Here is a 27,860-nt window from a genome sequence, read left to right as displayed (position 1 = left end):
TTTGTTTTGGGCTTGTTTAAACGGCAGTCCCGTTAGGGCTGCCCCACCTACTTGTGGGTGTACCGGGAAGATCTCGCTTTTGCTCACGTTGAGTTTGTAGCCCGAGAAGGCGCCAAACTCTTTCAGGAGCGCGATGATTCGGCTCCCAAGATATGGCGACTATTTAAGAAGGGAGACAAGTCAAATTCTGTAAGTACAGAGAGGTCTCCCTGCTGGCTGTGATAGGGAGGATCATCGCAATGATTCTCCTCAATTGCCACCTCCCAGTGGCCGAAGAATTCCTTCCAGAATCATAGTGTGGTTTTCCCCATCGACAGACACCACAAACATGATCTTCACTGCTCGGCAAATTCAAGAAAAGTGCAAAGAACAGCAGCAACCGCAGCACGGAGGCACAGTGGTTAGGCTCCTCACAGCTCTAGGGTCCCGGGTTCAATTCCGGCCTCAGGACAGTCTGTGTGGAGTATACACTTTCTCTCCGTGTCTGCGTGGATATCCTCTGGGTGCTCCGGTTTACTGCCACTGTCCAAAGATGTGCAGATTAGGTGGATTGGCCACGCTAAATTACCCTTTAGCATCCAAAAGGTTAGGTTGGGTTACGGAAAAAGGGTGGAAGCCTGGGCTTGGTTAGGGTGCTCTTTCCAAGGGCCGGTGCAGACTCGATGGGCTGAATAGCCTCCTTCTGTACTGTAAAGTCTATGATCTGTGATCTACATGGCCTTTTTTGACCTCAACCTTAGACTATGTGAAAGTTTATGGGGTACCTTCCTCAAATTTGAGTGCCCATAGAAATCCACCTGCTCCGCAAAGATATTCAAGTCGTGATCCTGACTAACAACCACCACAAACACTATCTCGGTGAAAACAGGGATCAATGTTGCACCAACTCTCTTCTCCATTTTCTCTTGCAATACTCACCTCCAGCAAATTACCCATAGGTGTGGAGGTAATCTACAGAACAGACGGAAAACTATTCAATTTAGGCCACCTTCAATCCAAAACGAAAACCACTCCAACCTCAATCATAGAGCTTCATTATGTAGATGAGGCTTGTGTGTACGTTCATTCAGAAACTGAGCTCCAGGCCATTGTTGACTCCTGCCAAAGCATATGAGAAAATGGGCATTTCACTAAACACCCAAAAAAGTCCCCCTACCCTCCCACCCCAGGCAAGATCCTGGAAAATACGGATCATTTAAAGAGACTTGCCATGTGGCTTTCATTTCTGCTCTATGGCTTTGAATTACCAGGTTGTCTCCACACATGAAAAAAAGAGGATCCTGTCTATTCTCCTTAACGTCTGGTATTAAAGAGGAAACGTTTCCTCCTTTAACCTGCTGCGTAAGCTTCAAAGGCAGGCAGGCAGCCTGGAGGTGGCTCCAGGTCCCAGCCCCTTGTCACTTCCTGAGTTGCAGCCCACTGGCGTGCAATCGGCAAGGCTGAATGCTTGTTCAGGTCGACTGCTCTCCACCCCCGCCCCCCTGTTTGTCCTCCTCTTTTGTGTCTCTTTGGGGAGGGGAGAGGGAAAGAGGCAGAGAGGGGAAACAAAGTTCAAAAGAATGTGCAGTAAGCACACACAGGCACAAAGGAGGAAAAGAATGGGTGTCTTTTCCTTTGAGCTGGGGGTTTTACATACTCACACTGCTAGTCTAGCTTGTCAATCAGGGTAAATGGAGCGACCTGCTCCCCTCGCTTGCACCCACAGGTTGTAAAGTCATTAATTGCTCTTCATCCAGGTTTCATCAAGCTCTCCCTTGATGTGTTCTCCTGCAGTTCTGCTGGAGAATGGCTGCCAGGGATTGGACTCTCGGCAGCAGCTCTGCTGCGCTTTTCACCTATTCTGTGTTTTTCCTGCTGTGGCGGGTTGAGGCTCACGGCTTTATGGTAAGTTTTTGTTCTTATCTTACCCACTCGTGAGCTTTAATGCTTTTTTCATCCCCCCCCCCCCCCTCTCTCTCTCTCTCTCTCGTTGCAACCTGAGTAATAGCCGGCTTCACAGAAGGACAGCACAAGACAAAAGCTGTTTTAGTGTGAGATCCTCTCACGTGTGTGAGGTGCTGAGGAAACATTTGGATTTTTGTTTTGACTCGTTGCTTTATTTTGAAAAGGTTTTAGAAATACATACATATTTTAAAAGGACTATGCAAATCAGTTGTTGCACCCTGACTTTAAAATGTTTTTAAAATGGCATTGAGTGTAGTATATTTTCCAGATTTGAGGGAGAACTTTTTTGTTTAAGCAGAAATATTTAAAAACGTTTTTGGAGAGGAGATAAATCGAACTGTTCACCTTTTAATCGAGAGTAGTAGGATGCATACTGTGCGCGCGAAGGCAAACAGGGTCTCGCTGTGCTAACTTTGACTGCCCAGTTAAACTGAACCGCCCGCCCTTTATCTCTAATGCTTTCCTGCACCCGAAGTGTGTTGGATCCCCGCTGATTCCAGTTGCAGTCTCCCATCACACACACTGCAGCAACGTTGTGCCTTCAAATAAAAACTCTCCTGCCAGTTTCGTCCCCGAGAAATCTGCAAACACACATTGCCAAAACCCCAATGTTGTAGATGCTGGATCAAAGTTACTCTACCCGCCCCCCCCCCCCTTCAACCTGAACGCGCGACTGGCACCTACCTCCTTGATGTTAGAACTCAGGACTTAGTTTTTTTTTAAAATTGTGCACAAGGAAATTTGTTAGTAGTTCCGAATGATTGTTTTGATATTTAAAAGACAAAGGTGTGGAATTTAATGTTTTTTTGAGGGGGGGGGGGTGAAACGATTGAGATGAAGATGTTAATTTTATATTTTGAAAGGGAAGGCTATGTGACCCAGTGTGTGTTTTCGTTCTGAATGTTGGAACTGGGAGGAGGGCAGTGTGCGGATTGAGAGGCTGGCGAGGGCAGTTAGTTTGCAGCCCCTGTCTTGCTTGTCTAGACTGGAGGAGAGGCACATTAATTTTGCCTCAAACTGAAGCCTTTCATCTGGCCCTGGTTCATGCTCTGGCACATCACGTGGGATTTGTTTTGTCTCTGGCCGCTCTTGGGAGCTGCCAACCCCGAGGGGAAAAAAGGAGAAGCGATTAGACTTCTAGGGGGGGGGGGGGCTGTGTGTGTGCGCGCTTGTTCAACCCGCAGCTTTCTTTAACATGATGAACTTAACCACTGTACTCATAGCCGCAAGCTCCTTACAACATCCAAAATTGGGCATCATTAACTGAAACGATTAGCTAAACATTTCCCTTGGAAAAGAAAGTTCTTTGAAAAATTGTTTGCTGTGGTGCCTTTTGTTTTTTTTGGTGCTCTTGTGCGATTTTCCCACAGCCTGAGTGTTCAGATCACAGCAATAACCCCCCCCCCCCCCCACCCTTGTGTCCCCATTTAAAATCGGGAGGTCCCCACCGCTAAGCGGGAGCCCATGGGAAAAGCAGCAAGCTGCCAAAAGTTAGCAGGATAGTGTGCTCAATTCCCTGCTACTGACTTCTTCAGGTGGAAAGGCTCGGTTGACAGGTAGATGGAAGGCCAAACGTGCGAACAACGCTCCCTGATAATCATGTTTAAAAGGCGCGACTTGGACAGAATTGTGTAGAATATACGACACATAAATAAGCATTCAGTCCATTCTGGCGTTTGTCCTCCACTGGGACCTATTCCCATCCAGTCCCGTTCTAACAACCTATTCCCTTGGATGATGATCTAGCCTCCATGAGATGAGGGTGTCCCTGACAAGACCAGCATTTGTTGTCCATCCATGATTGCCATTGAACTCAACATTTGAGAGGGTAGTTAAAAGTCAACCACATTGCCGTGGGTGCAGAGTCACATCCAGGCCGGGTAAGGATGGCAGATTGTCTTCCCTGTGGGACATAGTGAACCTGATGAGTTTCTACAACAATCTGTGATGGCTTTCGGTTCAAATTTCACCAGCTGCCATGGTTTCCCAGATAACCCCCTGCAATTAGCCTGGATCTCCTTGATTACTGGTCCAATGACATAACCACTGGGCCACCATGTCCCATTCTTAACTTCTTACCTGATTTCTTGGTGACCATCTAAATTGTTTGTCTCTAGTTTTGCTCTTCTACACCAGTGGTAACATTCTCTCTGTTTCTACTCTATCAAAAACTTTGCTAATTTCTAAAGATCTGTATTGTCTGCCTTTCAGCTTTCACTTTTCAAGAGAACAGAAAGCTAACCTCTGCATCTTTTCCAGATAGTATGATGTTGCATTTCTGGTACCATCTTTATGAATCTTTTTGTTCCTCTCTAGTGCCTCTATTGTTTTATAAAGTTCAATACAAGTTTAGCATAACTTAGCATAATTCAATTCCTCAAGAAATAAATCCCAAAAGTCGGTTTGTTTCTTTGACCGTAATAACCTGTGCCACTATTTTTAGTAATAATGTGTATCTGCACTCCCAGGTCTATTTGTTCCTCTACACCAGTTCATTTATTATTTTCTAAGTAATAGAGGTCAGGGGTGGGATTCTCCATTTCTTTGACTAAGTGTTGACGTAAGAGAAACCGTAGACTTTTACGACAGAAAAAGCGGTGCTGCACCTGGGCCGATTCTGCTATCATTGAGGGGTTAGCACCGGTGCCGTGTGGAACACAATCGATTCCAATGAAAAACGGTACGGGATTTACCGGGTTTGTGATTGACACTCGGGAGGCTGACAAGCTGCACATACACATTACACTCCCTACACACACTTACCCCAGCCAACAAGATGGCACTGGTTGTGCTGGAGCACACCCACACAGCTGATGGGTCGTCTGGGGCCAGAGGGCATCCAGGGGAGTGCCCTGGGGGGACACCTATATGACCCGTGGCACCAGTTCAAAGTGGGCTGTTAGCGGTGTGTGCAGCTGCATGGCTGCCTTGCCAGCTGCAGCAATGGTGCCCTGTGCCCGCCCACCTCGACCCCATTGCCCACCTCCTGGCCACCCCCACTACTCTCCACGGCCCTGACAGAAGCCCCCAACCTGTGGAACAACTGAGGTGACAGAGAATTGTGATTTCGCATCAAACCGGTGACTGCAGCGATTTTGGCTTCGGAAGCTATTCTCCGCCCAATAGCATTTCCCGATTTTGGTGCCGGGTAGCGGAGAATCGCGTCTATATGTTTTTACCAAAATATTATACCTCATATTTATCTAGCTGAAATCAATTTGCCAATTATATGCTGCTTTACAAGTGTCTTAATATACTCTTATAATTTGTTGCAGTCCTCAACATTGACCATCCTCCCTATTTTGATGTCATCTGAAAATTTAGCAATTGTGTTTTTGATTATAAAGTCTAAGGCCGGGATTCTCCCCTAACCGTCGGGGCGGGCTGTACCGGCACCAAGGAGTGACGTGAACCATTCCGGTGTCAGGCCGCCCGGAAGGTGCGGAATCGTCCGCACCTTCAGGGGCTAGGCCGGCACCGGCGGGTTTGGCGCCACGGCAACCGATGGCGAAGGGCTTGGCACCGCGCCAATTGGCGCCGAAGGGCCTCCGCTGGCTGGCACGGGTTGGCGCGTGCGCTGGAGTGCCAGCGTGTGCTGGCATGATCTCAGCGCATGCGCAGGGGGCTTCTCCGCGCCGGCCATGGCAGACGTTTACGGCAGCTGGCGCGGAGGGAAAGAGTGCCCCCCCCCGGCACAGGCCCAATCGCGGGCCAGGCCACCGTAGGGGCACCACATGGGGCCAGATCCCCCACGCCCTCCCGAGGACTCCGCAGGCTGCCCGCAGAACCAGGTCCCGCCGGTAACGACCTTGTTTGATTTACGCCGGCGGGACTGGCCGAAAACGGGCGGCCACACCGGCCCATCGCAGAGCGGAGGATTGTCCGGGGGGGGGGCACTGCCAATTGCCCCCGACCGGCGCGACGCGATTCCCGCCCCCGCCGAAAAAACCGGCGCCGTAGAATCTGGCAGCCGGCGGCGGGGCGGGACTCACACCGTTCCCCGGCGATTCTCTGGCCCGGCTGGGGGTTAGAGAATCCCGCCCTGAGTTATTTATATAATTTGTTAATATAACAGTGACCCCAGTACTGCTACTTTTGGAGCCCCACTTTTCACTTCCTGCTATTCTTTTTTTTAATAAACATTTTATTGGGGAATTTATGGTTTTATAACAGTAACGGAAGAAACAATGTACATACAAATATAAACGTAGTGCAAAAGCCGTCTTCCTCCCTCACAGGTCCCACTTTTTCTAGCCTCCTATTCTACACTAAACTTCCCCCCCCACCCCCGCTCCCTTCTGCTGATGGTTAATTCTCCCTAAAGACGTTGACGAACGGCTGTCAACTCCGGGCGGACCCTCTCAGGGCAAACTTGATTTTCTCCAGACAGAGAAAGCTAGCCATGTCAGATAGCCAGGTCTCCGACTTCGGGGGCTTTGAGTCCCTCCAAGCTAATAATATCCGTCTCCGGCTATTTCTCCTCCTGGATTCCCGGGTCTTCCGACACTCCGAAAATCGCCACCTCTGGACTCAGCACCACCCTTGTTTTCAATACTTTGGACATGACATCTGCAAACCCCTGCCAAAATCCCCTCAGCTTCGGGCATGCCCAGAACATATGGACATGGTTGGCTGGTCCTCCTGCACATCTTGCCACCTGTCTTCCACCCCAAAGAACCTACTCATCCGGGCCACTGTCATGTGAGCCCGGTGAACATCTTTAAAGTGTATCAGGCTAAGCCTGGCACATGTTGTGACGCATTGGCTCTACTGAACGTGCCTGCCCAGAGACCATTCTCCAACTCTCCACCTAACTCCTCTTCCCATTTGTGTTTAAGCTCCTCTGTCTGTGTTTCCTCTGACCCCATAAGCTCCTTATAAATGTCCAAAACCCTCCCTTCTCCCACCCACACTCTGGAAACCTGTATCCACTTTGGTGGTAGATCATAGATCATAGAATGTACAGCGCAGAAGGAGGCCATTCGGCCCATCGAGTCTGCACCGGCTCGTGGAAAGAGCACCCTACCCAAGGTCAATACCTCCACCCTATCCCCATAACCCAGTAACCCCACCCAACACTAAGGGCAATTTTGGACACTAAGGGCAATTTATCATGGCCAATCCACCTAACCTGCACATCTTTGGACTGTGGGAGGAAACCGGAGCACCCGGAGGAAACCCACGCACACATGAGGAGGATGTGCAGACTCCGCACAGACAGTGAGCCAAGCCGGGAATCGAACCTGTGACCCTGATTTGTAAATGTCATAGTTCGTTCCCGTTCGGCAGTTGAAATGAAATGAAAATCGCTTATTAACACAAGTAGGCTTCAAATGTAGTTCCTGTGAAAAGCCCCTAGTCGCCACATTCCGGCACCTGTTCGGGGAGGCTAGTACGGGAATTGAATCCGCACTGCTGGTCTGCTTTAAACGCCAGCTATTTAGCCCTGTGCTAAACCAGCCCCTAAGTTGCAACCTTTCCGTCAGTTCCTCTAACGTCGCTAGTCTGTCGTCTGTGTAAAGGTTCCTAGCTGTCAGTGTCCCCCCCTGTCCTGTCCTGTCTCCACCTCTTAAAGGTTGCATCCATTGTGGCTGCCGTGAACCTGTGGTTGTTGCAGATGGGGGCCACGATAGATATTTCAGTCAGGCCAAATTGTACCGTAGCTGGTTCCATGACCGGAGCGTGGCTATTGCCACTGGGCTTGTAGAGTGCTTAGTCGGCAGGGATGGGAGTGTTGCAGTGGCAAGCGTCTGTAGAGACGTTCATCTGCAGGAACTCTCCTCCATCCTTTCCCATTCTGCTTCCGGCTCCCTTACCCATCCACTCATTCTTTCCTGGGGCCGCCCAGTGGTAGTGTTGCAGGTTTAGTGCTCAGGTTGATTTTGTCGCCCAAGAAGGCTCCAAACTCTTTCAGAAGTGTCATGATCCCTTTATGCTGCTTTGGATTGGATTGGATTGGTTTATTGTCACATGTACCGAGGTAGAGTAAAATATATTGTTCTGCATGCAGCTCAAATAGATCATTCTGTACATGAAAAGAAAATACATTATGGGACAAACATAAAATACACATTGGGGGTCCGAGGCGTAGAGAAACAGGTTATCCACAGAGAGTGAGACTCTGTGCGCTCTGCCCCCTCGCCAATTCTTCACTGCTCTGAGGGTGATTGTCAGTGGTTCTATTGCCAGGGCGAATAGGAGATGGAACAGTGGGCATCCCTGCCTTGTGCCATGTGCAGCTGGAAGTATTTAGAGCTGGTGGTGTTAGTCCGTAAGCTTGCTGTGGGAGCACCGTACAGGAGTTTCAGCCAGGAGGTGAACCCTGCTCCAAGCCCAAAGCGCTCCAGTACCTTTATGAAGTACTTCCATTCGACTCTGTCGAAGGCCTTTTCTGCGTCCAGGGAGATGACCATCTCTGGTGTTCTCTCCCCAGGTGTGGTCATTATCATGCTTAGCAGGTGCTTGATGTTCAATGTTAGCTGTCTACCCTTAACAAAGCCTATCTGGTCCTCTGACCACCTTTGGCACGCAGTTTTCCAATCATTTGGCTAAGACCTTGGCCAGTATTTTCACGTCTACATTGAGCAGCAAAATGGGCCTTTAGGACCCGCATTCAGTCGGGTCTTTGTCTTTCTTGGATGCCAGCGAGATTGAGGCTTGTGCTAGCATTGGTGACGGCGTAACCCTTGCTAGCGAGTTTGCAAACATCTCCCGCACGTGCGGTCCTGTGCTGGTGCGGATGTTTTCTAGAAGTCTGCTGGGAATCCGTCTGGTCCCGGGATCTTCCCTGGATGCATGGAGTTGATTCTCTCCATGACTTCCCCCAGTTCTAGTGGTGCTTCCAGCCCCCACTTTCTATCCACCCCCACAACTGGCATGTCCAGTCCACCGAGAAACTGCTTATTCCTCGAGTCCCCGTCGGGGGGCAGGGAGGTGTGCAGACCCCGGTCGAAGGCCTTGAATGCCTCATTGACCTTTTCGGCTCGGTTCTGGTCTGGCATTGTTGTCCCAGATCTGAACTATTTCCCTCATGGCTGCCGGCCTTCCCAGCTGATGAGCCAGCAGGTGGCTGACTTTGTCTCCATGTTTGTAGAAGGTCCCCCATGTCTGGCGGAGCTGGTGCACTGCCACCCTAGTGGAGAGCAGGTCAACATCCATTTATAGCTATCTCCTCTCTGCCAGAAGCTCTACGGTCAGGCCTCGGAGCATTGTCAGTCCACCTCCAGTATGGAATCTACCAGTTGTTGCCTAGCCGCCCTCTCCTGCCTGTCTCTGGGTGCTTTATAAGCAATTATCTCCCCCCATGGCCTTCAGCGCCTCCAGAACGTGGAAGGTGAGACCTCCCAATTCTGGTTGTTGGTGATGTACCCATCTATGGCCTGTAATATTTTCTCTCACAATGCCTTATTGGCAAGGGGGGCCATGTCCAACCTCCATGGGGGCGGGGGGGGGGGGGGGGGGGGGCGGTGGGCGCTGAACACGGTCCATTTCTAACCTCACATCCATGAAGTGTGGAGCGTGGTTGGAGATTACGACCGTCGAGTATTCGTTTCTTACTATTCCCGAAAGCACCAATTTCCCCACTACAAAGAAGTTGATACGCGGGTATACCTGGTGTACTTGGGAGAAGAAGAACTCCTTCTCCCCTGGGTGTGTGAACCTCCATGTGTCCACAGTTCCCATCTGCTCCATAAATGCTGGTTTAGCACAGTGGGCTAAACAGCTGGCTTGTAATGCAGAACAATGCTAGTAGCGCGGGTTCAATTCCCGTACTGGCCTCCCCAAACAGGTGCCGGAATGTGGCAATTAGGGGCTTTTCACAGTAACTTCATTGAAGCCTACTTGTGACAATACGCGATTATTATTCAATGTGCTTAGTTCTTTTGTCATTTTTAATGTTTTCCCGATTTGGGGTTTGATCTGTCCATCCGTGGGCCCTATACATAATTAAAATCTCCCTCCATCATTAGTCGGTGAGTATCTATGTCGGGGATTTCCGCCATGGCCTTCTTTATAAACTCTGTGTCGTCCCAGTTAGGGGCATACACGTTAACCAGGACCATTGGTGCCCCTTCCAGGTCACTGCTGACCATGACTTACTGTCCTGCTGAGTCCATAACCGTTGTCGCGGTAAATGCTGTCCTCTTCTTAAGTGGTATGGCTACCCCCCTAGATCTAGTCCCGTAGCGGGAATGGTAGGTCTGTCCCACCCAGCCCGTACTTACCCACACTTGATCCTTCTCCCTCAAGTGTGTCTCTTGGAGAAACAATATGTCAGCTTTCATTCCTTTCAGGTGGCGAAAACTCTGGAATTTTTCACTGGCCCGTTAAGTCCCCTGACATTCCAGGTGACTATGCTGATGCCCCCCTCCCCTCCACCTGCAGGATCAACCATACTTACCTTGTGACTGCATCCCTGCACTCCAGGGTTCCCTTTGTTAGAGGGCCATCCAAAATGGCTGTGTTCCCCGTACTCACCATGTGGCCCTACTCTCCAGGTTTCCCTTTGTCCAGGGACCCCTAACATGGCAATCCACTGTGTTTATGTCATGTGGGTGTTCGCTTCGGGGTTTCTCTTTGTTTGGGGACCCTCCAAAGCGGCTGCTTACGGTGCCATTTTATTCCATGTCGCCACGTGTGGCCAGTTGTAGCCAGCCTAGAGCCCTTCTCCGCCTTGTCCCTATTTTTCCCCTATGATTCTATGTCCCCCCCATATCTTCTCCCTTCATCCTATTATTGCCCCCCCTCCCGCTGGTAGTAACCCCCCCCCCCCACATTGCCAGGCACTCTCTCGTCTACGGGAGGTGCGTCATGGCCCCCCCCCTCCTGGGGCCAGTTATGAGCTTACCCTTCGCCCGCTATATGGTTCCCCCTCTTTTCATTTTCCTCCCCCTCTCCTGCGCTCCGCTGCCCTCGCCCTTTCTTTCCTACATTTTGTCTCTTGGATTCAGAGCGAGGCAGTACAGTCCCGCTCAAAGTGCCTCTCAGATCATTTCAGTCCCTCTGGGTGATCTTCTCACCACAGTTTTTGCTGCTGTTTTCCCAGCCCATTCTCCTGCACGAACTTGTCCGCAGCTGCAGGGGTCGTGAAAAATACTCCCTGCCGTGGAATGTGACTTAAAGTTTGGCCGGGTACAGCATCCCAAACTTTAATTTGCTCTTGTACAGAGCCGCTTTTGCTCTGTTGAATTCCGCCCGGCGCTTGGCCAGGTCTGCCCAATGTCCTGATATATCCTGATCTGGTGTCCTGCCCAGTTGCAGGTCTTTGTTTGCTTGCCCCAAGTGCAGGATTCTTTCCCGGTTCTGGTTCTGGTGCATTTGGCGGTTGTTACCTTCGGCAGCTCTCCGACCTTGGGTTTCGACCTGAGCAACTGTCTACTCCTCGCGGGTTAGGGAAGCTGTCCCTTCTCACCAGGTTTCCCAACATTTGGGCCACATAGTGCATGGACATGGTCCCTGCCTTTGGTTCCTTCCGCTATCCTTAAGTTCTGGCGCCATGACCGGTTCTCTTGATCCTCTATTTTTCCCTTTGGACTGCCCCGCGTTGCCACCAACCTCACTATTTCCATCTCTAGGTCGGCGATCTGGTCGCTTTGATCTGTTGAGGCTATTTCCAGTTCTTTGATGGTGTTCCCTTGGGCCTCCGGTTGTCTTTTTGCCATGTCCAGGGCCGCCTGCGTGGTGGCCAGGGTCTCCGGGATCGCAACCTTGACTGCCACCTTAATGTCCGTCTTGATTTCTTCCTTGAGCTCTTTATCTCTTTAGTCAGGAACTGTTTCCATCCTCCGGTGAGCGGGAGTCCTGTGTGCGGTTTGCCAGTTCCTCTCATTCTGGTGTGGTCGGCATTTCATTGCCTCGTGCGTCTGCTGTCTCGACTGCTTGTTTCTTCTGGTTTCTGCCGCTTTTTGTTTCTTTGCGGCATCTGGAGCTACTGTTACTCCGCATTTTCTCTTGTGCTGCTGTTAGGTGGGGTGAGGGGATACTTTTTACCCTGTTTCAGCGGGCTATTTTGAGTAAAAGAGTCTAATTTTAGGAGGAGAGCCACCTTTCGTGCAGTTGCTCAGCACATCCCCGTCACCGCAAGTGTTGTACATTTCCAATTATAACTTCTTCTTCATTCAGTGGTTAGCACTGCTGCCTCATGGCGCCGAGGTCCCAGATTCGATCCCGGCTCTGGGTCACTGTCCGTGTGGAGTTTGCACATTCTCCCTGTGTTTGCGTGGGTTTCGCACCCAAAACCCAAAGTGTGCAGGGTAGGTGGATTGGCCATGCTAAATTGTCCCCTTAATTGGGAAAATGAATTGGGTACTCTAGATTTATTTAAAAAAAACTTCTCCTTCATTGGTGCTTTATCTTCAGTTGCGTCGTAGTTAAGCTCTGGATTCCCTCCTTACACCTCTCCTTCTCCCTACCTCGATTTCCTCCACTAAGACATCCCTTAAAACTTAACTCTTTAAACAAGCTCTTGGGCAACCTGATGTAATGTCTCTTCATGTGACCTGGTGTTGTACTTTGTTTTTTAATAAGCACCCCAGGATGGTTCATTATGTTAAATGTACTATATAAATAAATTGTTGTTTTCCCTTGTCGGTGTTAAGCTGACTGGTCTATGGTTCACTGGTCGTGTCCTCCCTCTATTCTTAAGTATACGTATTATTTAGCTTATCCAAATCATCTGGCGCCACACCCTTTTCTAATGAACTGTTAAATAGTTGTGATAATGCCATTGCTACTTCGTCCTTCGGTTCTTTTAAAATGGATGGTGCAATCCATCTGGAACAGAGGCTTTACCTTTATAAGTTTGATTAGTTTAATAATATCTTTCCTCGTGTCTTAACTGCAGTTGTATCATTTTTAATCTCATAACCTGGTATTTTAATTTTTAACAGCAGTTGTTCTCATTTTTAACCATCTTCTTCCACTCCAACCCTATAACTCTGTTTATTTCCTAGCCATTTTTGTTCCTCCATAGTTTAGTTTGTCCTAACCTCTTTCATGTTTCATGGACATGAAAGCTGATCTAGCTGAAGTGAACCGAGATACTGGGCTAGAGGATAGATAAACGGAGGAGCAGTGACAGACATATAAGGGGATATTTCAGAATCCAGAGAATAAGTATATTCCTACTATCAAGAAAAATTCTAAGGGGTGGACCCACTATGTGAAATAATCAAGTATTTTGCTCCTGTCTTCATTATAGAGGAGACAAAAAACATTCCAGTAATAGCTGCAAACCAGGAGGTAGAAGGCAGAGGGGAACTTGGTGAAATTACAATTATTAGGGAAGTGGTACTGAGCAACTTGATGGAGCTGTGGGCTGACAAGTCTCCGTGCCCTGATATTCTTCATCCTTGCGTTTTAAAAGCGATGGCTAATGAGGTAGCAGATGTATTGGTGTTCAATTTCCAAAATTCTTTACATTCTGGGAAGGTATCATCGGACTGAAAGGTACTTTTGAAAAGTAGAGAGTTGTAAAGTGGGAAACATGGCAGCCAATTGGGGCACATTGAGCTCTCACAAACTGTCATGTGATAGTGACCATGACATCTTTTTTAGTGAACACTAAGCAGACTGTCCCAGCTCTCTGAGCAGTGCTATGGCATCTTTTATATCACCTGAAGTGTTTAACATCTTATCCAAAAGTGAGCACTTCCAACAGTACAGCAGTTCCTCTGTATTGGATTGATGTATCAGCCTAGAATTTGTGCGCAAGCCGCAAGTGGGGGTTTGAAATGTTTTTTGAAAAAATATACTTTATTTGTAAAATATCGTAAAGAACATTACAAACATTTCAAAATAGCCATTACACAAAGTGCAATAATATTCAAGTTCTCCACATGCATTATTTTGAGGTGCTTCAATACTGTCAAAGAAACATTATAGACTTTTCAAATGGTCATTTCAAAATGGTGCAAAGGTATTTAAGTTGTCCACATAGATCATGTTGCACTCTGAGATGCGTCAATACAATTGTGAAGCATGTAATATTCTCTGCATACATTCAATGTGGGTTATACAGCCCGAAGGAGTCCATACAATACCCAGCTTCTCGATGCTTTATGGCTGAAAGGTTTTGGACAGCGACCGTCCCCCACTGCGCCTCTGCAGCAGCTGCCCCAAGCTTTAGTGCATCCCTCAAGACATAGTCCTGGGCTTTGGAATGTGACAGTCTGCAACACTTGGTCGGGGACAACTCTTTGCGCTGGAACACCAACAGGTTTCGGGGATACCAAAGAGCATCCTTCACTGACTTAGTGATCCTCCAGCAGCAGCTAATGTTTGTCTTGGCGTGCCTTCCTGGGAATAGCCTGTAGAGCAGTGTTTTCAAACTTTTTTTCCTGGGACCCACTTTTACCAATCAGCCGACCTTCGCGAACCACTCCAGCTGACCTTTGCGACACACCATTTTCGCTTACCTTTAATGTGACAGGTGAACCTGCTAAGTCTTCATGATCTCACTTGCTTTGTCATTGAATATTGCATTTCTGCTCAGGACTTTACCTGATGATTTAAGTTCTCGCTGCATCCTTTGCAAAAAAATCAGGCGGCTTATCCTCAAACTTGCCATGCTTAGTCTTCAAATGCTTTTGAAGTTTTTAGGGTTTTAAACATTCATTTGCCAGTACTTCCCTGCATATAACACGCATAGACTTTGCATCCTGATTGGCATTGGCACAATTAACAAAGCCATACATAAAGGAATCATCTTTATACTGGTTTATTCCTGATTTCAGCTGCTTCTTGATGGTTTGTTCACCAGACCCTGGAGTTCACACCAGCACTGCTTTATCCTGCTGTGGACTCTGCTGAGCACCTCGTGTCAGCACTGCTTTGTCCTGCTGTGGACTCTCCTGAGGAGCTCTCTCCAGTAAATTGTGTTGTGAGACCCTGGCCTGTTTGTGTCTGTGGCCCTCTCTTCCTTATTACAAAATGATCCATTTTCAATTCTTCACAGTCCTGTTGCCTTACTTGCTGGCAGCCACAAAATGGAAGAAACTCTTCTCCGGATGAATGGGGCGCGTGACTTCAGTGTACATACCGGGCGGGTGACCTGTTCTCTCCTGCCACTTCTGGTGGGAAGATTCCATCGTTTAAAAAAAAAATTGGTCCTGGGGCAGCACCCTGACATCCGGAGGAGGCAGTATTGGGACAGCATGCTTTTGAAATCTGTTGGTTTTTTTTAACCAAAGAATATTTTAACGTAATCAATTAGCTGACTTCAAATTAACCCAATAAAATCGAATAAATATTTTGGTTCCAACAGGAAATAACCATAAGGTAAGATAGACTTTCAAATAGCAAATTAAAAGAGAAAGTTTATTTTAATAAGGAAATAGCATAGTTAACAACACAACATAGATTTTACTTCCTGAAACAAGTGATCAGGTCGTTGAAGAGTAAGTTTGTCCATGAGTTCCTTTGTTAATGGCAATTCTTTCCAATTCTGCCTCTGGAGCATCGGTATATGATGAGCTAGCAATGTTATTCAAAGCCTTTACTTTTATCTCCTAAATGATCAATACCTCATCTCTGGCTATGTGTGTGTAATTACATAATTGGTTCACTTAGTTATTGATTTTTTTTCAAAACTGGAGTTCGACCAGCTATGTACACTGTTCCTTCGAAGGAATAATATTTATTTTGCAGTGTCTTTTGTTATCTGACGTTGCCCAATTGTCCATTTGTCCAGGGTGTATGTTCAGTTCAGCAAAATATCTGATCGGTGCTCATTCAAAGCGAAATCTGACAGCAAGGTTTTAGCACTGCAGGCTTTTAAATCCAACCGTAATATATCTACTTGATTATTTAATATTTAAGTTTGTTACAACCCCCAACGGGGTTTGAACCTACATTCTATTGGATTCCCCTATACATCGGAATACAAACTCCCCAGGTGATTAGGAGGTGGAGCTCCCTCCCAATTGGAGGATCTTCCACAGGATATAAACCCATGCCTGGGAACAGGTCAGAGGAGAGGAGAGGAGAGAATAATCTATAAATAGCATATTTTAAGAAATTATTCTATTGTAAGTGTAGTAACATAAAAAGGTGAAATTAGACATTAAATGTGAGAGTGTGAATGTTCAGTGACAGCTCTGCTGATTAGGGTTAATTCTTCGGCTTGCCTCCAAGGTACATTGCTTTTACGGGCAATAAATGCTAGCTGAGCTAGTGACATCCACACATGAAATAAATAAATAAAGTCCTTAAACTCCTCTTTCACCTGTCTTACTATCTCACTCGGTGGTTTGGGGTCAATCTTTTGTCAGATAATGCCCCTGTTAAACATCTTGTTATGCAAAGAGCCTTGTTTTTTTAAATAAATTTAGAGTACCAAATTATTTCCCCCCCCAATTTTTAGGGGCAATTTAGCATGGCCAATCCACCCAACCTGCACATCTTTGGGTTGTGTGGGTGAAACCCAAGCAGATATGGGGAGAATGTGCAAACTCCACACGGACAGTGACCCAGAGCCGGGATTCAAACCCGGGTCCTCAGAGCCGCAGTCCCAGTGCTAACCACTGCACCACGTGCCGCTTCAAAGGGCCTTGTTGAGTGTACTGGATGCATGAGTAGCTTCCAGTCATGGAATGGGAACAACTGCTAAATGTAAACTTGGCTCAACTGCATTGGGATAAATCAACAATGTTGATATTGCTAGGGAATGCCTATTTGTCAGAGGTGCCACCTTCTGGACGAGCCAGTACATTAAGCCTCATCTCTGTGCTCCAATGGGTAAGATGGATGCTTTTTTTTTTAAAGATAGCAGGGGTGGGGCTGGAGATGCAGTCCCAATGCCTGGCAAACATTCCTCTCTCAACCAGTGGCAACACAATAATTAAATAAGTGCTCGTTTTGATCGTTGCTTGTGGAATCTTACTGTGCACTTGAATAGTTGACACATTGTGAACAGAAAAAGACTGTTGAACTTGCTTGCACTCTCTTGTGCACCAAGCCAGTTTGGGATATTGTAAAGCACAGTAAAAATGTTGAAGCTGGAGATGAGGGTGAAAGCTATCATTCAGTGATCAGAATCAGAGTGAGGAAGTGTAGTCATTTGGAGATTGGGGGCAGGATTGTGAATTCATGCTGTTGGCAAAGTGAGTGGAGCTCATCAAGGTTGGAGTGATGAGTGTGTGTGGGCCACTGAATGCTGGAAAGTGGTCTGTTACAGAAGTCATAGCACCACAATGTGATTATTTTTCCCTTTCCTGGTCCCCGGGTTAATGAGGCTGATTGAAGTCAACCACATAGATAGCGATCAAGTCTTGGTTTGCCCACTGCAACTCTGGTGGTGAAAGTAACCATTGAACTGGCAAGGAGCCAGGATTCAATTTGCTGGTTTTTACATATGAGAGATCAGAGGATGACCCAGTCCCAGGTTTCAACTGCTGCTGTTCTGCAGCCAACCACTAGGAGGCAGAAGAGCAGCTTGCTGGAAACCCTTCCTCAGTCCTCCCCTCCATTTCTGAGCCTCTATCTGGGAATTGATTGCAGATTAGTAATGAAAGGGAATGTAGTCCCTGTCCCCTAACACACGGTGGTCTAACTGCTTAAAAAAGTTGTTTCAGGCATTTTCTGTACTCTTAGGTAGGAATGAATTCCCCTGAGTCTTAATTTCCCCTCTAATGACTGCTGATTATTTTATGTGCAATAATTTTTCTAAATCTGCTGGCTGGTAGTGCCGGGTGTGCGGATTTTAATTAGATCCATACTGCTGTTACTTCTTCTCCAGATTTCCTTCAGATTTTGCCTCCTTGTCTCGCCATGACCCCACTTGTTCCCTGAGGTTGTTGACCGTTGGCATATGGTTCCATATTGGAACTCACTCAGGTGGTTAGTATTCTTGTGTTATCATAGGTGGTAAACCTTGGCAAACTATTCAGCTGGGAAGGCATCATAGCCACGCCAATCCTCCCCATGCTTTTTATGTTTTGCAGTGTGGTGTGTGGACAATGTCCAAAGAGACTTGGGGGTTCAGGTGCTGAAGTCCTTAAAATGCCAGGAACAAGTGCAGAAAATAATCAAGGCTAAAGGAATGCTAGCCTTTATATCTAAAGGGTTGGAATTTAAAGACACAGAAGTTATGTTGCAGCCAGTGGGCCGACGAATGGCAGATGGAGTTTAATTTAGATAAATGTGAGGTGATGCATTTTGGCAGATCGAATCAGGCCAGGACCTACTCAGTTAATGGTATGGCGTTGGGGAGAGTTATAGAACAAAGAGATCTAGGAGTACAGGTTCATAGCTCCTTGAAGGTGGAGTCGCAGGTGGACAGGGTGGTGAAGAAGGCATTCGGCATGCTTGGTTTCATTGGTCAGAACATTGAATATAGGAGTTGGGACGTCTTGTTGAAGTTGTACAAGACATTGGTACGGCCACACTTGGAATACTGTGTGCAGTTCTGGTCACCCTATTATAGAAAGGATATTATTAAACTAGAAAGAGTGCAGAAAAGATTTACTAGGATGTTGCCGGGACTTGATGGTTTGAGTTATAAGGAGAGGCTGGATAGACTGGGACTTTTTTCCCTGGAGCGTAGGAGGCTTAGGGGTGATCTTATAGAGGTCTATAAAATAATGAGGGGCATAGATAAGGTAGATAGTCAACATCTTTTCCCAAAGGTAGGGGAGTCTAAAACTAGAGGGCATAGGTTTAAGGTGAGAGGGGAGAGATTCAGAAGGGCCCAGAGGGGCAATTTCTTCACTCAGAGGGTAGTGAGTGTCTGGAATGGGCTGCCAGAGGTAGTAGTAGAAGCGGGTACAATTGTGTCTTTCAAAAAGCATTTAGATGGTTACATGGGTAAGATGGGTATAGAGGGTTATGGGCCAAGTGCGGGCAACTGGGACTAGCTTAAATGGTAAAAAACTGGGCGGCATGGACTGGTTGGGCCGAAGGGCCTGTTTCCATGCTGTAAACTTCTATGATTCTATGATTCTATACAAAACCCTAGTTAGACCCCACTTGGAGTGTTGTAAGCAGGTCTGTGCATTACACATATACAATTACACCTATACCATTACAGCTATACAAAACCCTAGTTAGACCCCACTTGGAGTGTTGTAAGCAGGTCTGTGCATTACACCTATACAATTACACCTATACCATTACAGCTATATAAAACCCTAGTTAGACCCCACTTGGAGTGTTGTAAGCAGGTCTGTGCATTACACATATACAATTACACCTATACCATTACAGCTATACAAAACCCTAGTTAGACCCCACTTGGAGTGTTGTAAGCAGGTCTGTGCATTACACCTATACAATTACACCTATACCATTACAGCTATATAAAACCCTAGTTAGACCCCACTTGGAGTGTTGTAAGCAGGTCTGTGCATTACACATATACAATTACACCTATACCATTACAGCTATACAAAACCCTAGTTAGACCCCACTTGGAGTGTTGTAAGCAGGTCTGTGCATTACACCTTCAAAGGATATTTTGGCCTTGGAGCCGGTGCAAGAAGGTTTACAAAATTGATACCTGGATTACAGGGATGGAGTTATGAGGAGTGATTACTCAAATTAGACCTAGTTTCGGTAGAATTTAGAAGATTAAGGGATGATTTGAACAAAGTATTCAAGATATTAACAGGGAACGACAGGGTAATAACGATAAACTATTTCCACTGGTTGAAGATTCTAAAACTAGGGGGCATAGTCTCAAAATTAGGGCCAGACCATTCAGGAGAGATGTTAGGAAGAACTTCTTCACTCCAAGGGTGCTAGAGGTTTGGAACTCTCTCCCACAAGCAACAGTTGAAGCTAGAACAGTTGTTAATTTTAAATCTGAGATAGAAAGTTTTTTGTTAAACAAAGATGTGAAAGGATATGGACCAAAGGCAAGTACATGGAGTTAGGTCACAGATCAGCCATGATCTCATTGAATGGCGGGACAGGCTCAAGGGGCTGAATGGCCTATTCCTGTTGCTATGTTACAGAAATTGGGCCTGATTTTCACCCACCATACCCCCTGTGTTATTTTGGGTCAGAAAAGCCAGTTGTCCTTTCCTGATTCAAGTCACCGGATCTAGGACCTTCCTCGTCTGTGCAAATTAGCATAACATTGGACAGCACAATTGAGGGTAAGATAGTGAAATGTTATTTAAAGTACGCATGCACTGTTAGGATATGATTGGGATAAACCTTTTGGTGGTGTTCCATGCTAACACATCATAAAATGTCACTTCATCATTTGAACCATATGTCTTGCTGTCCCATGTGCATGTGTTCTGAGTTCTTTTTCTTCCTGAACTAGCCTTGATTCCTGTTGTGGGCAGTGTGTTTGGGGGCCTCAGCCAGGCTATCAAGAGTGGCTATGGCAGAATGGAGGTTGCGCACACACGCCCAGGGATGGTCAGGTGGTGGAGGCGGGTTCAATCGAGGCATTCAAAACTGAAAATAGACTGCAATTTGAAATGGAAGATTGTGCAGGGTTATTAGGAGAAGGCAGAAAATGGCACTAAGTGAAATGCTCATTTGGAGAACTGGTACGGACACAATGGGTTGAATGGCTTCCTGCGTTGTACCGATTCTGCGCTGAGTTTATAATCTGGGCTAATTAAAGGCAGGGCCTGAGGGGAGTCAAACCCTTCCTCATCGGCATAGTCACCCTTCTGTCTTCTGGTGACTGGTTTTGGAAGAGTATTGGCAGTCCTCAGGACTTAGAGCAACATCTTTTGGTATCAGAAAATCCATTCTTGTTTTTATTCTATATGATGAGCGTGCCAACGGGTCTACATTGTTCTAATGACACTACACTTTCGATTTGACATTTTATCTCCCATGCTGAGGTGGGGCCTGATTGGGGGTTTCAATACAGGCCAACAATGTAAGGATCAGTCTGCATTCCTGAATGGACACATTAAACATCCTGGCAGCACGCCAAAGATGCTCCTAGTAACAGTATGAACATCACCAACCCCATTTAGCTCTTCAGTCCTGTGCTGTCACTTATTTGCATCATGGCTGACCTGCAGCTAAACTCCATTTACCCAACTTGACATACTTGTCAAATGAAATCCATCACTCAATTTTGAAAGCTCCAGTTGCCCCTGTCTACCCTCCTCTCCTGCAGCAAAGCCTTTTGTGGGAGCATGTTCCAGATTTCCATTCTCCATGTGGGGAAGTGCTTCTTAACTTACTACCTTAAGGTTTTGCCTCCGTGGGCTGAATTCTCTCACCAGAGGATATCGTTTTTCTCCATCTACCTTATCAACTCCTTTTGCCATCTAAGTACTGCATGGTTCTGGTCCATTTGAACTTTGAATGAATTCTCTCTTTATCTAGTGATTAGAAAGATCTCGCAAGACATGCCTGAATCTCCATTTGTAATGGTGGCTGTGAGCTGCATGGGGAAGGACAAGAATAAACTGATCAACTCTTATTGATGGGTCTTTCCTACTTTTGACAATGTACCTTTTGCCCATTTATCTTAATCTCTTGAGGAAACGTTTTCCATGTCCCTAGTTAGGTGTTGCACCAGAACATTCTAGGTTTACCAAGGGCAGTGTTCAGAAAGAAACATTTAAAAAGTGTTGAAGTCCTGCTACATCAGTAATTGAGAAATGGTCAGTAGCTTCAGTTAATGAATTAGTATAATGTGAATAGATTGTTAATGTGGATTAAATACAGGACTATGGAATTACAGCACTATGTTAACACTTATTACAAGGATCAGGGCAATAGTACAAACCCAGAACATGCAATTGAACATTGTAAAAGCTGGGTCTTTGGTCAAAGATCATCGACATGAAACGTTAACTGATTCTCGCCACATAATTCAGCCTGGCTTGCTGAGTATTTTCTTTTAAAAAAATATTTTCCAATTAAGGGGCATTCCACCTATCCTGCTCACCTTTGGGTTGTGGGGGTGAGATCCACGCAGACATCGGGAGAATGTGCAAGGCAGTGCCCGGGACTGGGATCGAACCCGGGTCCTTGGTGCTGTGATGCAGCAGTGTTAGCCACTGCATCACCGTGCTGCCCATTGCTGAGTATTTTCAGTGGTTTTTTTGGTTTTATTTCTGTTAGGATGTATTTACTGAAGGTTTCATCACATGATTTCCCTTTGTTTTACTGTCTCCAAGACAATCAGCTCAAAGAAAATCGGCGGGAACGGGATGTGGGTGACTCTTCGTTTTTTTAAAAGAGCCTATGATTTTTCCCTAGGATTTTCTTGTGTCATTACTTAAGGAGATCAGTCTTTCATTCCTGGAGACAATTCTGGAGGGTTATATGTAGAACTACAGCAGGCCATTCAACTCCGTGGACCTATGCCAGTGTTTATGCTCCACACGAGCCTCATTCTATATACAGCATCTAACCCTATCAACAATTCCTTCTGTTCCTTTCTCCCTCATCTACTTATCTTGCTTCTTCTTAAGTACATCAATGATGTTTACCTTAACTATCGCCTATAGTTTTATATTCTAGCCACTCGGTTTGGTAACCGTAGCTCCCAGAATGTAAATTGGCTTGACGTTTTATTTTTGGGCTCAGATAGTTATTTGAGGACTGGCCTGGGTATAACTGGGTTTCTTTGGTGCTTCAGGGAGACCATCTGCCCTAAAAACTGCTGCACTCCATTTTTGGGTGGCACAGTAGCACAGTGGTTAGCACTGTTGCTTCACTGTGCCAGGGTCCTGGGTTCAATTCCCGGCTTGGTCACTGTCGATGCGGAGCGTGCACATTCTCCCTGTGTCTGCGTGGGTTTCCTCCGGATGCTCCGGTTCCTCCTACAAATCATGAAAGATGTGCTGTTAGGTGAATTAGACATTCTGAATTCTTCTTCAGTGTACCTGAACAGGCGTCGGAGTGTGGCAACTAGGGGAATTTCACAATAACTTAATTGCAGTGTTAATGTAAGCCTACTTGTGACAATAATAAAGATTATTATTACTGTTGGGATCCTGCTGTCCACAAAAATGGGGCTTTATAAATAATGAACTGATGGAGGCGAGAAATGTTTTGACTGTTCATACTCCTCAAAAACAAATGGTGCATGTGCTTGTGGAAGGGTAAAGGAAGTAAAAGCCCAGTTGACCCTGTTAAGGCCTTGGTAGAGGGAATTTCAGGTCATAGCAGTTGAAGTGATGAAACTTTGGGACATGCAAGAGGCCAGAATTGGAGAAACAAAGGGATTTTGGAGGTTGGAGGAGCTTACAGAGATGGGGAGGGATAAGTTTGAAGAAGAGCAGGGGAGTACTTTTCCGATATCCTGGTCAATGTTTTCCTCGATGAATATCATTTAAAGACGATTACCTTATTCTTGCCACATTGCTGTTTTTGGGACCTTGCTGTGTGCAAATTGGCCACCTTGTTTCCTACTTTACAGCATTGACTGCACTTCAAAGCTACTTAGGAGCTGTAAAGGACTTTTGGATGTCCTAAAGTTGTGAAAAGCACCATATAAATGCAAGTTCTTTCTTTTCTTGACCCACGTGCTTTTTGTTGCCAGGTCTGATCCCAGTTCCCGTGATATCATGTTTCCAAGGAATTGATCTACTTAATGGTTGATGGATGTAAATGGATGTTTCCCTTGTTGTTTTTGTCAGGACAGTAGTGAAGTCACGGAGAAGGACCAAAGCAGAGAGGAGGACGTTGCTCAGTGGTGGGGAGAATGGAGCTCCTGGTCTACCTGCAGTCGAAGCTGCGGAGGAGGAGTCATGTCACAGGAGAGGCACTGTTTACAACAAAGGTAAGTGGTGAAGAGTTTTGCAGTTTGCTGCTAACACTCTTATTTCCTATTGTGGATCTGTGAAGCATTTGAGACCTTTTGTCTAGCTTCAAGGTGCAATGCAAATGCTAGTTGTATCGGGGTAAAGTGTTTATGCCGCCCGGCAATGGTGGCACACTTTGACGACAGTTGGGAAAGCTGACAGCAATATTGAGCAAAGGTTGAATTGAACCAGCTTGACTCCTGGCCACGTTTCCTGGGTGATTGTGATGGCACCTACCAAACCTGCGGCAGCCACCATCACCTGGAAGGGCAAGGACTGGTGTATGGGAACATTACCATCTTCAAGTTCCCGTGAAACCTGACTCTGAAATATATTGCTGCTGCTTCATAGATGTTGGGTCAAAATCCTGGAACTTCCCAGCTTGCAGCAATGTGGGAGCACCTTCTCTGCATGGACTGCAGCAATTCAAGAAGGTCCTCCACCAACACCTCGAGGGTAATAAATAACAATATTTCCTGCAAGTGTATGAGAAAAACATGTGGTGCACCTTCGGTGGAACAGCAGAAACATTTGTGCCCTATATTATCTAATGCCTTTCTCATCATAGTGTTTCCTGCTGTGGCTCCTCAAGTTCCACTCCAGGGCCGGGATTCTCCCCTACCCAGCAGGGCTGGAGGTCCCGGCGGGATGGAGTGGCAGGAAACACTCTGGCGTGGCCGCCCCAAAGGTACGGATTTCTCCGCACCTCTAGGGGCCAAGCCCTCACCTTGAGGGGCTAGGCCCACGCCGGAGTGGTTGGCGCGCCGCCGGCCGGCGGGAAAGGCCTTTGGCACCACGCCAGCCGGGGCCGAAAGGACTTCGCCGGCCGGCAGAAGTCCACGCATGCGCGGGAGCGTCAGCGGCTGCTGACGTCATCCCCGCGCATGCGCAGGGGTGTGTGTCTCTTACGCGTCGGCTATGGTAAAAGCTGTGGCCGAGGCAGAGGGAAAAGAGTGCCCCCACGGCACAGGCCTGCCCGCGGATCGGTGGGCTCCGATCGCGGGCCAGGCCACCGTGGAGGCACCCCTCCGGGACCAGATCGATCCCCCCCCCCCCCCCCCCCCCCCCCCCCAGGACCCCGGAGCCCACTCCGCCGTCTAGCCCGCCGGTAAGAGAGGTGGTTTGATTCTCGCCGGCGGGACAGGCATTCCAGCAGCGGGACTTCGGCCCATCGCGGGCCGGAGAATCGCCGGGGGGGGGGGGCCCGCCGACCGGCACGCCGTGATTCCCACCCCCGCCGAATATCCGGTGCCGAAGAATTCAGTAACTGGCAGGGGCGGGATTCACGCCAGCCCCCGGCGATTCTCCGACCCGGCGGGGGGTCGGAGAATCCCGCCCCAGGTACTTGATCACAGAATCTAAGCTGACATTCCAATGCTGTGATGTTACACTATCAGAGGGTGCTGTCTTTCACCTGAGGACATTAAGTTAAGGCCCCATCTGTCGCTGAGGTATATGTGGGGGAAACAAAATCCCATGATGCTATTTTGAAAAGAGCAGGCAATTTCCACCTGGTGTTCTGGCCAATATTTATCCCTCCATCAATACATCTGGTTGTGATCACATTGCTGTCTGCAGGAGGTTACTGATCACAAATTGGCCGCTATGCTATGTACATTAAAGCATACACTTATTAAAATGACTTCATTGACTGCATGGTGCTTTGAGAGCTGTCTTGAATTTTGAAAGGCATTATATAAATGCAAATCTTTCTATTTGAGGACTGCCACTTCTACTCTTTGGACATTCAGGTTTTTATGTAAGCTTAGTTCAGGCTTTATATCCTTTATTCCTGTAGGATTGGAGTTTTGATTTTCTGCTCACACCTGTGACTCTGCGGTTCAGGTCAGCGTAGTAGACATTGTAGATCAACTCATTCTGATATTGATGACTTTTATCCCTTTTTAAAATAAATTTAGAATACCCAATTCTTTTTTTATTCCAATTAAGGGGCAATTTAGCGTGGCCAATCCACCTACTCTACACATCTTTGGGTTGTGGGGGTGAGACCTATGTAGACACTGGGAGAAGTTGCAAATCTACACAGACAGTGACCCAGGGTCAAACCTGGGTCCTCGGCATCATGAGGCAGCAGTGCTAACCACTGGAGCACCGTGCCGCCCAATTTTTGTCCCTTTTATATTAGCACAAAAATGCACTGCTTCAATCAAGTAATCTAGTGTGAGTTGATTGATCAGTTAACACAGGATTTGCTTTTCAAAGGCAATGAAGTATGGATAATTGAGTTCCTTGGGGAAGGGCTCTTGTTAATATGTTGACTTGTTTCTGTAGAAAAATGTAATTGCTTTCCTCACTAGCCTCTGATCCCGTCTCTCCTGCCACCACCCCAAAGCCACTTACTGAACAATCCAATTAGTAAAGTCACATCCTCCCATTGGCTAGGCCGTGGCAGCTTACTCAGAACCTCTGTGCCAGAAAATACTGCATTCGAGGTGTAAATTGAGCGATTATGACTCGTACCATGTTCAAATCCAATGTTCAAGCATTAAAAATGGCCACTGATGTATATTTAAAACTGGTGCCACCTTGGATAAAACCAGACATCGGTTATACCTTCACAACATAGCTTTGTGCTTTGTTCCCAGGCGGCAGAAATGCATGCAAAGCTCCGTAGACATATGTGGGACTGGAAGATCTCGCCCGGTGGGGGGGGGGGGGGGGGGCATATTGTCACAAGTAGGCTTCAATGAAGTTACTGTGAAAAGCCCCTAGTCGCCACATTCCGGCACCTGTTCGGGGAGGCTGGTACGGGAATCGAACCGTGCTGCTGGCCTGCCTTGGTTGCTTTAAAAGCCAGCGATTTAGCCCAGTGTGCTAAACCAGCCCCTCATTGGGATATCATTGGGGTAAGTTAACTGTGTTCTGCTCCCCCCTTACCACTGGTAGACCAGTTCAGTTTCTCACTCCACCATGTGTTCTTCTGTAACTGATCTGTTGTGTAAGGTAGTCTCCCCCTCCTGGTGAAGCTCAACAGGCACAAATACCAAATGAGGAATTTATAAAAAAATAATTAACTTACCTGCAGGATCGTTGGCTAACCCCAGTGTTTCCCATTTGAGGTCGTGTAGGATTTGTAACCGCTTCCAGTGGATGTGTCATCAAATAAATGAACTGTATTCAGCAGTAAGAACGAAACACACAAAACAGTGAAACATTAGTGATAATTTTAGAAATAGCAGATTCAGTGATCCTGAGACAGTTGCTTTTCATGTTTTCAGTAACCAGATTGTGGAATGGACAATCTAGCTCAGTGCCTTATTGCGAATACACAAGGGTCTTTAAACCATCCTGGATCCTCAATGATCTTTTTGGTTGTTTTCTCGCTGTAGCCTCTGAAGCATCTGCAAACAATCAGAGCAGCAGTAGAGGCCATTGAGGTATCTCGTTCTGTTTCCTAGTCACGTTGGCACACTGTTAGTGCTATTTACCCCAAGTGCAGGACGGTTACTGCTCAGTTATCACCTCACCTCTGACCCTGGCGATTGTGATCATCGGGTGTTACATGACATAGATTCAGTTGGTAGCACTTTCACCCCCTTCAGACAGAAGGTCGTGGATTCAAGCCCCCTTCCGGAGCACATAATCCAGGCTGACACTTCAGTGCAACAGTGCAGGGATGTCACACTGAATGGCGAAAGTGTTTCACCCTGTATCGTTGGACCATCTTCCAATGCTGTTGGTCATGTTCTCAGGAGGCTGTCAATTTGTGTGACCATTTTCCCTCTGTCAAACTACCAATGCCTAATTCGTTGTTGCCTGCTGGGATTATAACACTGTCAGATTGAGGTTTCTTGTGGGAAGCCAGCCTGTTTTCATCTCATGTTACAAGAGAAAGATTGTCTCGAGTTAGACTCTTTTATATTATATCTTCCTCTATTTGGGTCCCAGCCCATTGCTCCCGAATTAATTCCTCACTATGACCATCTGGGGCCCCATGCATAGATACAATTTGGGGCCCCTACATTTTACTAAAAAATTACATCTATTGATCTAATTGACATGATCTGCACACGCATGATTGTGAAAAAACATGTCCGGAATCGGAAGTATGAAAATAATTGAGATGTTGATCAGACATTAGCTAGTACCATTGAGGGAGGTGCCTTCATTGGACCGACCTGAGGCTGCATGCAATTGCATGGCCTAAAAAAGCCGTAGGTGCGA

The 27,860-nt window shown here is 46.9% G+C and overlaps 1 protein-coding gene across 1 annotated transcript in view; it reads left to right on the top strand.

Annotated features, from left to right (window-relative positions):
- Positions 1–1,438: 1,438 nt before the first annotated feature.
- Positions 1,439–27,860, top strand: part of LOC140426623 (ADAMTS-like protein 2) — a 271,271-nt gene continuing 244,849 nt past the window's right edge. Inside the window, exons 1-2 of the mRNA XM_072511624.1 lie at positions 1,439–1,884; positions 23,511–23,653. Of these exons, the coding sequence (XP_072367725.1) occupies positions 1,786–1,884; positions 23,511–23,653 (242 nt within the window). The 5' untranslated portion in view covers positions 1,439–1,785. The remainder of the gene's footprint in view (positions 1,885–23,510; positions 23,654–27,860) is intronic.

The sequence above is a fragment of the Scyliorhinus torazame genome, chromosome 7 (assembly GCF_047496885.1).
Source record: "Scyliorhinus torazame isolate Kashiwa2021f chromosome 7, sScyTor2.1, whole genome shotgun sequence".
Lineage (NCBI taxonomy): Eukaryota > Metazoa > Chordata > Chondrichthyes > Carcharhiniformes > Scyliorhinidae > Scyliorhinus > Scyliorhinus torazame.
The sequence above is the reverse complement of the archived record's forward strand: the minus strand, read 5'-3'. Positions and strand labels throughout refer to the sequence as shown.